The sequence below is a fragment of the Lepeophtheirus salmonis genome, chromosome 11 (assembly GCF_016086655.4).
Source record: "Lepeophtheirus salmonis chromosome 11, UVic_Lsal_1.4, whole genome shotgun sequence".
In the NCBI taxonomy this organism is placed as follows: Eukaryota; Metazoa; Arthropoda; class Copepoda; order Siphonostomatoida; family Caligidae; genus Lepeophtheirus; species Lepeophtheirus salmonis.
The window spans coordinates 3,687,125-3,700,530 of NC_052141.2; the positions used below are offsets into that span (position 1 = coordinate 3,687,125).

The window sequence follows — 13,406 nt, forward strand, 5'->3', positions numbered from 1 at the left end:
ATTTATTCTTGTCTTGAATATTTTATATTTACATTTTATTATAAAGAAAATTTGAAACAAATTACTCCAAAATAATGGGTCATTGTAGTGTCTGAGGATATAAAAATAGAACTGAGTTAAATTTCCAAAAGCTTCAAGGAAACGTTTTCTTTTTTTTTTTAATTTCACATTCCCAAAAATCCAAAAGAAATCGCAAGAAGATAAAAATGGATATCAAATCTTAAATATCCTTTACATTTTGACCAAGATATTTTTTTACGCTAATAATGACGTTAGCCTTCGATGAGCTACTTGGTTTAATGCTTTAGTGCCCCCTAGAAAAAAATGGCTTCCTACGGCCCAGTTTTGACATTTAAATTTACGATCATACTTCATCCTCCCCAAATCTTTTTTTTTTTTTTAAAGGATATTCAAAATAGCCGACTTGAACAATACTCACGCCACATACAAACTGTTAATTATAATTTCCTTTAACTGAGTAATATAGACGTAAATTTTGTCTGATCATAGTATATATAGCCTGAAGTCAAGGAAAGGCCCCTATGAATCAAATAAATGAATGATTTTTCTTTCATGTCGAGGAAAAATCAGGAAGAAAAGGAGAGAAAACATGGCGACTTTTCCCTCCAATTCTTTTTTAATTTTTTTTTAAATACGTATGCATTTCTTTCCCCAAATTACATTTTTAATTATTTTCCGTAATTATTCTCTACCTTCAATTTGACCTGACTTACTATTTGGTGAACTCAATTCCTTTTGGCTGATTTTTTTTTTGATGGTTAAATGAAATAACAAAAAAAAATAGATACAAAACAATACAAGTTATTTCGCGTCTTCGGCGTTTATTTGAGAAAATTAAAATTGGAAAATAATAAGAACAAGAAGAAAAAATCCTATTTCAACTCCTCCACCCCCTAAAGCTCGTTAGAACGTCAACAGCACCCCTGGGGTTCTCTCCCTCTTTCTTTAAATTTATAACTATTATGATTTTTTTTTTTAATTTTATTTGTGAGTGACCCAAACAGGTTTAAAAACTTTTTTAAGTGCAGAAGGGCAAAAAAATAGAGGTACTCGTATGTTGTCGTACACACGCGTACTCCCATTGAAATATCCTTTTCAAATGGTTGTGTGTGAAAAAAGTACGCCTGACACAGCGCGGACGCGTTCCATGAACAGGTATGAGCTCGTAAGAAAACCTTGTGAACATCAGTCTATCCCTGAGCGTGAATGTGACCGTGTGATTCACCCTTTTACATGTGTTCTCCATTTCAACTAAGTTAATAAGTGTAAAACAGAGTTAGGGACAAACACAGTTGTTCATTAATGCTATTAAAATGAGTTTGGTGCATTGAAAGGAAACGGAAATAACTATTATTTGACAAATAAAATATTTAATTATTGTCAAAATGACCACTCAGTATCTCCTTCATTTCCTCGGTTCGCTATTCATAGTCTCTTTGCTCAAATCAACCATCAGTCATGCTGAAACAGTTCCTTGTCATCTTCAAGACGAAGTACTTTCTTGCCAACTAAGGATACTACAAGAGAGCGGCGAAGGTAGTGAACATTTACTCGACTCATCAGAGCTAAGAAATGTCAAGTCCCTCAAGGTAAAGTGCTCAAATTTGTTCTACTTTGAGTCTCATCTCAAGTCAGAGCATTTTGGTAATCTTCCATCCTTGGAAGATCTAACAATTGAGTATTGCAAAATAAGAAGACTACCTCCTCGAGCATTTTCGGGCTTAAGTTCTCTCAAACGACTCTCTATTCAAACCCACAACTCTGAATGGAGCTCTGTTCTGATGGAAATGGAGTCTCACTCCCTCTTTAATTTGAATAAAGTGGAGGAGCTCAATTTGGCTTATAACAACATCTGGTTCCTTCCTCAAAATGAACTATGCCACACAGAGAACCTACGTCTCCTTAATCTCTCACATAATCATTTTGTTGAAATGAGTGACATGAAGTTGATGTCCACTAATGGTAACTATGGTCAAGAGAGTCTTGATGCCTGTGGACTTAAGTTAAAAGTTCTGGATCTCTCTCACAACCTTCTCTCTGCTGTCAAAACATCAGATCTGATTGAGTTTGAAGGTTTTCTGGAGGAACTCCATTTGGAATATAATCAAATCGGTATTTTGTCAGAGGACTCTCTTGTTGGCCTTAGAGCCTTAAAGAGCATTGATGTATCACATAATCGTCTTGTTGCTCTTCCCCCAACCATTTTTCGCAATTCTACTGGTTTGGAGTCCATATCCGTCGTAAATAATTCTCTCACACTTTTAACACCTGGCCTCTTTAAATTTTGCAAGAGTCTTGTATCTCTTAATCTATCAAGGAACTCTATTTCAAGTCAACTTCTCTCTCCTGATACTTTTTCCGGGCTCCAGTCCTTAAAAGTATTGGATCTTAGTTTCAACGAATTAACCGATCTCAAAAAAGGTCTTTGGTCAGCTCTTGAGTCTCTTGAGGTACTGAATCTCTCAAATAACCGTCTTCACATTGCAAAGGAATCATCTCTCTTTCCTGTCATGCTCAAATCTCTTTTTCTCTCCCATAATGATCTTGTAGAAATGAATGTTGAGGCCTTCTCTGGACTATTTCATCTCGAGTCTCTCAGTCTTGACAATAACAAGTTCAAAGACTTTCCAATTTCGACAAATAATGAGCAAGGTGCGTTCCTCAAGGATGCATCACTGACTCTTGAGGATCTTACACTAAGCGGAAACTACCTCAAAAAAATACCAGAGTTTGTGAAGCCACTATTGAATCTACGTACTCTGGACTTGGGAGAGAATGAAATCGCAAACTTAGACTCTACGGATCTAAACTCTCTGTCCAATCTTTATGGTCTTCGACTCGCTAGCAATACCTTGAACCACATTGCCGCAGATGTTTTCATCAACTGCACAAGCATTCATGTCTTGAACCTAGCTCATAATGCCTTAAATGAAATTGAAAAGGGAGCCTTTGATGGCTTAAAATCCTCACTCAAGGCACTGCGTCTTGATAACAACAATTTAAAGGACATGAATGGACTTTTATCTGGTCTGGAACAACTTCAATGGCTCAACATTTCTTCCAATGATCTTCAATGGTTTGACTATGCCTTCATTCCATCAAGCCTGGAATGGTTGGATCTGAGACGAAACGCTATTGAGGAACTGGGAAATTACTACACACTTCTTAGTCGTTTTAATTTGAAAACCTTGGATGCTGGCCATAATTACATCAAAAAGTTGACCAAGTCTAGTCTCCCCTCCAGCCTTGAAGTGATTTCCCTCAATGACAACGAGATCCAGTTTCTAGAGGAGCACATATTTGCAAATAAGAACAATTTGATTAAAGTGGACTTGAGGAATAATGAACTCGACTCGCTCAGTTTGGACGCCTTGACCATTGGGAAAGTAATCAACCAGAAAGGTAAGAAATTAATGTAAAATAAAAATAACGAGAGATTTATGGGACTATGATTTTCCATTAAGTTTACCTATTGATCACGCTCCACCTGTGAATCTTTTTTTCTTTAAAAATACAAGGTGGAACGGTGTAGAGAATGAATTACAATAATCCAATAATGAACCTTCTAATAATATATATTATGAACATCATTAATGCTCAAAACAATATTAATCGATCCAATGGTATTTTATTGTTCCATGGCTCATCGTTTTTTTAAAATTATTATCCATGTATTTTGTAAGTCCTACTTTCATAGAAGACTCATACCTATTTCTCTCAACAGATTTACCCGAATTCCATTTGTCGGGCAATCCATTCAACTGTGATTGTAACTTGGAGTGGCTACCCCGTAACCATGAAATCTCCATAAGTGGACATCATCCCAAAGTCATCGATCTTGATCAAATCTATTGCAGTGGGGAAGATAATATGCCCATCTCCTCTAAGAAACCCGAGGATTTCATTTGCCAATATAAAACCCATTGCTTCAGTCTCTGCATGTGCTGTGATTTTTATGCTTGTGACTGTCGTATGCAATGCCCAGAGGGATGTAACTGTTTTCATGATGCTGAATGGAATACCAACATCATTGAATGTTCCTCAAAGTCGCGGACGGATGTTCCTCTATTAATACCAATGGATGCCACGGATATTTATCTGGATGGGAATAACTTGACCCATGTGGATAGTCAAAGCTTTATTGGGCGTAAAAGAGTCTCATCCCTCTATTTAAATAACTCTGCCATCATTTCCATTAGTGGACAAACACTCAGTGGTCTCTCAAACCTGAAGGTCCTTCATCTGGAGAACAATGAAATCCGTGAAATCATTGGGGACGAATTTCATTTCTTGAGCTCTCTTCGGGAACTGTATCTTAATAACAACAACTTGATTCGCATTGCGGCTCTAGCCTTTGAGAATTTGGCGAATTTGGTTTTTCTTCGCCTGGATGGTAATCTCCTTACTTCATTCCCTGTGTGGGACTTGACGAGGCATAATCCATTTTTGAACCGCCTCTATGTAGGAGAAAACATGTGGTCTTGTGAATGCGAGTTTGCTCGACCCTTTCAGCGATTTCTCTATCAACATGTTCATAAAATCCGTGACGGAGGACACATTCAATGCTTCTCAGATAACTTTGTCTCACATGATGTGGACATTAGTACTCCCATTTCTCCATGTGCCAAGCTGAAGAAGGATTTCAGATCAAATCGGCTAGAAAACACTGCCATCTCCACTCAGAATCATAATAACCTCATTCCCATTATTGCCTCCGTAATTCTAGTGGCCATTGTAACTCTGATCGGATTTTTGAGTCTATGTGTATTCAAGTCCAAGATCAAGACGTGGCTTTATGATAAGTCTACAGAAATTTATGAGAGCTCACGCCGGAGCAATACATCAACCGTCTCCCTAGGAGAAGCTAATGTTGGAGCATCCAAATTGTTTGATGTTTATGTTAGTTATGCAAGTCAGGACTGCGACTTTGTGGATCAGTCTCTTGCTCCTACTTTAGAGCATGGGAACACTTCCTATAGACTCTGTCTTCATCAGCGAGATTTTCCTCCTACTGTCTCTCTCTATGACACTGTTGCCGTTGCAACAGAGTCCAGCTCACGTGTTCTTATTATCCTCTCCAAGGCCTACGTACATACAGAGTGGCCTCGTATGAAAGCACCTCTCAAGAACGCTCTTCAAAACAAATTCTGCAAACTCATCATACTGCAATTGGAGGATATTGATGAGGACGAGCTGGGATCTTCGGAGCCAGAGCTCAAGCAGTATCTCAAGGTTTGTGCCACAGTACGATGGGGATCTCCGGGGTTCCTGAACAAACTCCGTTTCTTCCTTCCTGAGCCTGTGTTCCTCACATTTCAAAGAAATGTGACTCTAAGAACACTTCAGCCTCAGCCGCCATCAGTTGGCATTAATGGTAGTAATAATAATAACAATGACCCCTCATGGGCCTACACAGTCATGAGACGAAGTAGTGAATCTCCAAGCCATCATCCTTCGATGCCAAATGCGCTTCTTTGTCCAAAATACTCTCTTACAACGGATCCAAATCCTTCTTCATCCTCTGTCATGGGAGGCTCAGTTTATTCTCATCATACCTATCAGTCCATACCAGAGTTGGCGCATCTGGAAGGAGGAGGGCAGAGACATGTTTATCATACTCTGGAACCTTCCAAATTCCTTCTCTCCCAGTCACAGTCTATTTACCTCAATAAAAACCTGGACATAGTCAAATCCACATCCTCTTCTTCCGGTCTCGAGGACTGTGACGAATCCATTCAAGTCTGTCATAATCATACAAACTCAACATCCAGTGGTGTTCAATTACTTCCACGCCAAGGGAGCAATGGTGCCAACGAAAACAACGAGTACGTTGTTTGATATTTTTTAGGACTTAATTTTTTTTTACAATCTCGGCTGTGATGTCAATTATCTCATAATTATAATTATTACTATTATTTATTCCTTCTACCCCCTCGTTAATTAACGATTCTAAATATTATTTTTCTATGTACTTTTATTAATTAAAAAGTAATTTATATGTTAAAGTCTTATTTTGAAATACATATTATATAAACATATTCACGCCGCCCAGCTTTTTTATCCACTCGCAATTCTTGTTGCCAATTTACCATTATTTACATTCAATTTATAATTTTATCAATATATCTAGAATCAATAATTGAGTATGATATGACCTAATTTATAAAAATAGAATCCTATATAATACCATTCGTAGTTCATAATACAAAAGTCTGCTGTTTTATACTATACAAGAGTCAAGCATTGAGATTAAATACATAGAGTGATGCTACTCATTCATATCAAGGGATATCCATTGACATCACTACAATAGACGAGAGAAAAAAGATGGTTGACCAAAACATATTATAATGTGTCTTTGATTCATCTCCTGAATCAAACCATATATCACACTAATTAAATCTATATCAAAATATTATGCACACACAAAATTTTGTCATTTAGGAAAACGTCAAAGTGAGAGGATTTTAAGTACTAAAGTTCGGAGTTTATTCAAGAATCTTATTCAATTTAAGAATCAATCATATTTATTAATTATTAAATTGAATTCTAGTCAGAATAATCTCCTAAATCCATCATTAATATTTAAAAAAACTAAATACAATTATATATAGATTTAAAAATTGGATTAAAATAGGAATATATTTAATAAAATAATCTTATGAAGCTATTATTGACATCTATAAATTCATATAATTATGGTAATAAATAATTATTATTACAATAAACATTAAAAAATATACATATTTTTTTGAAGAATCCTCAATTTTTTTGTAACATAACTAAGTATTACAATTCGAATGCTTTGGTTAATTATTTCATCTTCTTTTTCTTCACGCCATCAATCTACGTAGTATATCAAAGGCTCTACGGTCATTAAAATTAGCCACTAGCCAACAGAGCTAGTTATTATTATTATTTTTTGTTACCCCTTTGAAATTTTTGAAACCGATAATACCACAAAATATAAGTAACCTATTTACTTGTTAAATATGCGGAGATATTTGATTGGCTTAGATTCGAGGGATATACAATATCATTTTCTTCAAACTACTTCCAAAGGAAGTGGAATATTGCAAAATGTGTTGGTTTTTTTAAAATATATATATATAACTTACAAATCCCCCTTAATATTTGTTTTTAATGTTTATTCGACAGCTGAGACGTTGACACAGATTTGAAAACAGAAATGCCTGCGTATACATATGTGGTATTTAAGGTATAGCAAAGTCCAGTATACGTAGACAAATATGCACGATACAGGCTACTCTGAAATAGTTCGACTGTTTTTTTACTACCCACAGGCTAGCGTGTCTATTGAGCCCTGTTTATATTGTATGAATTCAAATTATGAAAATTGCTCAATGGAGAATACTGTTCATGTTTGTGTATTTCAAAAAAACTAATAGTGATTACATCAAGCTCCGCGCACCACTTATGATTGTAAAGGGGCCAATAACTATGTTGTTTTTTTATTTTTTTTGCAATTATATGTTAGGTGATCAACCTTTCTCATTTATTGAGGCATGTTCTCTTTTTTACACAATGTCCAGAGCATTCGATGGATTTTTTTATAAATTAATAAAATGTCCGATTTTTATGGCCTAAGTCGATTTTCAGGACGTAAAATAGTAAGTTTTTGTGGAAAAGAGAACGGTTAGTCTCACTAATCCAGGATTTTTGTATTAATAAAAATATCAAATAAAAGTCTATTTAAAAAATAAAAAAAATATAAAAATCAATTTTTTTTTATTAAAAAAATCTAATCTACCAATTTCAAAGTACATATTTCCTCTCTCCCACAAATGATTCATGACTAGAAGTGTATACAATATGTCCTAGAAAGCGGGAGCGGCTTTTTTGTTTGGTAATCTGTACAGGATTTTTTGCTTTTCCAATGCTGTTGTCAGTATTATTAAATTGAACATGTATGTAGAATCTAATCCCTAGTGTGTGGGGCAATAAAAGACGATGAGTAATAAGGAGAGTTGGCTCAGGATTTATGAGTGTAAGACCATGTTGGACTCGGAGTAGAATGGAGGATCGACATAGATGTAGTTCTAGTCTAATAGGGTATTTCTGAAGCGTCCGCAGGATTATATATATATATATATATACTTATTTTTTTTGGGAGGGGGATTTTTTTTGAAAAAAGATTCAAGAATAATTATTTCAAACAAAAATCTTTGTCCCTATTATTACGTTAAATCTTATCATCTTGACTAAAAAATGTCTACTAAAAAGCAAATATTCCTTAATTTGGGTGGGGGACTACAGCCCTCTAGCCCACCCCCTTTGGACACCCCTGGATATATTCGAACAGTGAAAGACAGTATATGAATTAACAAAAAAGTGTTTGAAGGACGAAAAAAGCTGATTATAACCCCAAAAACACCATCGCCACCGTCAAAAATAAGGCGTCAAGTAATGTACAAAAACCTCCTTATTTGAGGACAGGACAGTATAAAGTGTGCCTTGTAACGTGCCTTCCCGCACGACAAGGACCAAAACATACAATCAAAGCAACAAAGGAGTGGTACATTAAGGTTATGGGGCCTAGCCCATGTATTCAATTCCATATAATATATTTATAAGTGGGCAAACTAATAAAATCAGTAAGGAAACTAATACTTAATTTTTCCACTATACAGGGTGTCCATGATAAATTGGAACTACTTTAAACTTCATCCAGATCCATAATGTGGATATTTGGGGTTAAATCATACTAATATAAAAGGTTGCGTGAACAATACACTATAACTTCCACCACAATTGTTTTGACAACAAACAATAGTCATCATGGAACCAGCAAGGAGAGACACCATCCTCGAATTGGCTCGCGCGGGACACAAACCCTCTTCTATCTACAAGCTTCTTAACTACCCCAAGACCACGGTGTACCGGGTCTTCAATGCCTGGGAGGTTGAGGGGAAGGTCTGCCGCAAGGCCCACAACACGACAAGTGACCGAATCCGCACTCCCCGCTTCTTTGAAGACTTCCGGAAGTCCATCAAGGCTTCGCCGGAAACTTCTTTGTCAAGAACCGTGGAGTAAGCAAGCAGCTGGTCTCCAAAATTGTGAGTGAGGAACTCGGGTACAGGTCATACCGAATGTACAAACAACACATCCTCACGGCATCCATGAAGGCCACCAGGCTCACCAAAGTGTAAGCGTCTCCTCAATGACCTGAAGAGCCATGGAGGAAGAATCATTTACTTCTCCAACGAGAAGAACTGGACTGTCGACAGAAGCTACAACGTCCAGAATGACAGGTGGCATGCCAAGGAGAGAGAAGAGGCAACTGCGGTCTTCACCACAAAGTTCCCAGCCTCTTTGATGACTCTGGGTGTCATCTGCAACACCGGTGAGGTGATGTCTCCTTTCTTCTTCAATCCCAAAGAAAGGGTTAACGCGATAAGGTACTGCAAAGTCATGGAGGAGTTCGTCATCCCCTGGATGAAGGATACGGCCGCTGGAAGGGAGTTCATATTCCAACAAGACTCAGCGCCCGCACACATCGCCATGAGGACCACTAGCCTCTTCAACTCCCACGACATCACCTTCTGGGATCGCAACACCTGGCCCTTCAACTCACCCGACCTCAATCCGTGTGATTACTACTGGTAGGGGAAGTTGGAGAGGGAGGTGTGTAAGGTCAGCCACAAGAGTATCGCGGCCCTGAAGGTCTCCATTACGAGGGAGTGGAATGCTGTCGATTCCGAGAAGTCATCAGGGCAGGCAAATCCTTTAGGGGCAGGATGGAGAAGATGGTGGCTGCTGAGAGAGGACATTTTTATCCAGCAGGTTGAATTTTAAGATAGTTCCAATTTATCGTGGACACCCTGTATTTGAATTGTTAACACTTTTTCCCTGACACCGTATTTAAGACGCTGCTATCATCTGTTTTTGGCCTTTTCTCCCTGTTTCTTTTCGTATGAAAGGTTGCGTGGTACAATAAAGGTAACGACGTGATTAATATGTATTTGATAATGAAATTCAGTTAAATGATGATCTCAACAATCCTCCACAATGTGGAACCAAAGTCTGATACATAGGTACAGTAATGATGGACTTCTTCCAGTATTTCCATATGCTATCAGGAGGAATATAGAATAATAATAAAAAAAGACAGACGATCCATCTTATTCTTGTCAGGGATTTTAATTGTATACAATGTATATATGAGTACAATGGTACATATGAATATAAAATAAAGTTTCATGTTTGCATGCTGTTAAATAACGAATGAAATGGTGGTTGTGCTTCAGTATGAGAATTGTAAATTCAAATTGTTTTTTGGGAAAAGTGCATAATGGAGAATTGAAATGGAAATAATAAGTATTTACAGCTACAACATCTATACAATATATTAACTCAATTGTACATATATTATGCAAGTGGTCGGTCACTTTCCTCGAGCGCTAAAAAATAATCTCTGCAAACATCTTATTACGTAAAATATGAGTATACATTGCAATATATATTTATAATATGTGGTCCATCATCATAAAAGCAAGCTTGAATGATATCTTTCAAAATAAAGTCTAGAGTACGCTTATAATCTATGCCGCAAATGGTACTTTTAAAGAAGGCAAAATTGATCATCACATTAAAAGAATGAGAAATTGATGAATTTGTCTGCAGGATGATAATTTGAAAGCTGGCTCTTTTGTAAAAAAATTTCAAATATTCTATTTTTTTTGAAAAAAAAATTCCAAAATTCATAGTAATTCTCAAAAAATTAAACTTTTTCGAAAAAAACTTCAAATATAAAATTTTTTCATAACAAAATTCAAATATTAAATTTTTACAAAAAAAAATTCAGATATAATATTTTTTGGAAACAAAATTCTAATAAAGAATTTTTTAAAATCAAATATTAAATTTTTTGAAAAAAAAATTCAAATATTAAATTTTTGATAAAAAAATTCAAATATTGAATTTTTTGAAAACAAATTCAAATATTAAATTTTTTGAAAAAAAATTCAAAAATTAAATTTAAAAAAAAAAAAATATCAAATTTTTGAAAAAAAATTCAAATATTAAATTTTTTGAAAAACAAATTCAAATATTAAATTTTTTGAAAAACAAATTCGAACATTAAATTTTTTGAAAAAAACATTCAAAAATTAAATTTTTTGAAAAAAAATTCAAATATTAAATTTTTTAAAAATTCAAATTCAAATATGACATTTTTTAAAAAAAAATTTCAAATATTACATTTTTGTTGAAAAATTTCTAAAACCATAATTATTTACAGGAACTATTTTTTTTGGGAAAAAAATATTAATAATTAAATGAAATCTTAAAAAAAATTCCAATATTACAATTTCTAGTAAAAAAACAAAAATCCTTTAATTTGTGGTGGGGCTACAATCCTCCAGCCCACCCACTGCGGACGCCCCTGGAAGAGGTTATATCGGAGTCATCTGAAATTAAATAAAGCTAAAAATCTTGGGTAACCAAACACATCCCAGTATTTTGAATAATATGCCTATAATTGACTCGAATATGTCTATTAAATATTGGGGTGTATGGTTATATGAATTAAAAAATATATTCAGGTTTTTTCCTTTCCTTGCTTTGTCTTCAATATTATTTTTATCTTCAAATCGATTGTGGATTACATTTGTATTCTTCCACGAATATTCGTTAATTTCTAATTTCTATCAACAAATATTTATTATTAAATTATTAGCAAATTGCACTTACAGTAGCACAAATTGATCATCACAATAAAATAAGGATAAATTGAGATATTTTATTTGAAAAGGCACATATCCAGGCCAATATATGTATTTAAAATTTCTAAACTATAGATAAAACTCTAGGGTATCATAAGTCATACTACAAATTTGAATACAAATCCTCTAATTGACTCAAACATATCTATGAGATATTGGGAGGTAGGTGCGAGTATGTACGAAATAAAGAAATATTAGAATTTCCACCTTTTTTTTATTCCATACTTTTTTTATTCTGACACACCACTATAAATTGGAACTATCTTAAAATTCAACCTGCTTGATAAAAATGGAATTTGGAGTGTATTTGTTAATATGTAAAAGTTAGACATGATATTAAACAATAAATTTATTCAACATGTCCTCCCTCAGCAGCCACCATCTTCTCCATCCTACCCCTAAAGTATTTGCATGCCCTGATGACTTCAGCGGAATCGACAGCATTCCTCTCCCTCGTAATGGAGCCCAGGAACTTTGTGATGAAGACCACAGGGACCTCTTCTCTCTCCTTGGTAAGCGACCTGTCATTCTGGACGTTGTAGATTCTGTCGACAGTCCAGTTCTTCGCGTCGGAGAAGAAGATGATTCTTCCTCCATGGCTCTTCAGGTCATTGAGGAGACGCTTACACTTTGGTGAGACTGGTTGCCTTCATGGATGCCGTGAGGATGTGTTGTTTGGCCATTCGGTATGACCTGTACCTGAGGTCCTCATTCACAGCCTTGGAGACTAGTTGCTTGCTCACTCCACGGTTCTTGGCCAACCTGGACAAGGAAGTCCCGGCGAAGCCTTGATGGACTTCCGGAGGCCTTCAAGGAAGTGGGGAGTGCGGATTCGGTCACTTCTCATGTTGTGGGCCTTGCAGCAGACCTTCCCCTCAATCTCCCAGGCATTGAAGACCCGGTACACCGTGGTCTTGGGGTAGTTAAGAAGCTTGTAGATAGATAAATTCCAGGATGGTGTCTCTCCTTGCTTGTTCCATGATGACTATTGTTTGTTGTCAAAACAATTGTGGTGGAAGTTATAGTGTATTGTTCACGCAACCTTTTATATTAGTATGATTTAACCCCGAATATCCACATTATGGATCTGGATGAAGTTTAAAGTAGTTCCAATTATCTCCCAAACATAGCCTGGACAAAATGCCCTGTATTATGGGTGATTTGTAGCTAGTAAAAAATAATACTAGCTGTATTGTCTAGTAGCTAATTTTAACGAACGTTGAGCCATGTATGTATAAGGCTAAATCTGAAACTGAATTCCAACTACAATACTGAGAAGGTCCGGTTCGAACAGTAAGTTGCAATTTATTTTTTTAGCGGGCCCAAAAATAATTTATAAAAATTCAATACTTCAAATTTAATTTTTGGTCAACAGCTTTCTGTATTATGGGTGAAAGTAAAATATATTACATAGCCTATTAAAAACAAAAATGCCTCTATACTCGTCCTGTAGTAGTCTAAAAGTGATCCAATATTTGTAGTTTTGTAGCTAGTAAAAAAATAATGACTAGCTGTATTGTAGTAGCTTCCTCTGAAACTGAATTCCAACTACAATACTGAAAGGTCCGGTTCGAACAGTAAATTGCCAGTTAAGTATCCTTGGTATAATATTGTGTTTGATTTCATTCTTTCGAACTTATT

At 35.6% G+C, this 13,406-nt stretch overlaps 1 protein-coding gene across 1 annotated transcript; it reads left to right on the forward strand.

Moving 5' to 3' along the window:
* Positions 1 to 1,208: 1,208 nt before the first annotated feature.
* Positions 1,209 to 6,059, forward strand: LOC121125961 (toll-like receptor Tollo). Its single transcript, XM_040721233.2, has 2 exons — positions 1,209 to 3,423; positions 3,746 to 6,059. The coding sequence occupies exons 1-2, from the start codon at positions 1,407 to 1,409 to the stop codon at positions 5,857 to 5,859; spliced, it is 4,131 nt and encodes a 1,376-aa protein (XP_040577167.1). The 5' UTR covers positions 1,209 to 1,406; the 3' UTR covers positions 5,860 to 6,059.
* The last annotated feature ends 7,347 nt before the right edge of the window (positions 6,060 to 13,406 follow it).

Coding starts and splice junctions, on each gene's coding strand:
- LOC121125961 (XM_040721233.2), top strand. CDS start 1,407: ATGACCACTCAGTATCTCCTTCATTTCCTCGGTTCGCTATTCATAGTC. Junction 3,424..3,745: donor GAAAGTAATCAACCAGAAAG/GTAAGAAATTAA, acceptor TTCTCTCAACAG/ATTTACCCGAATTCCATTTG.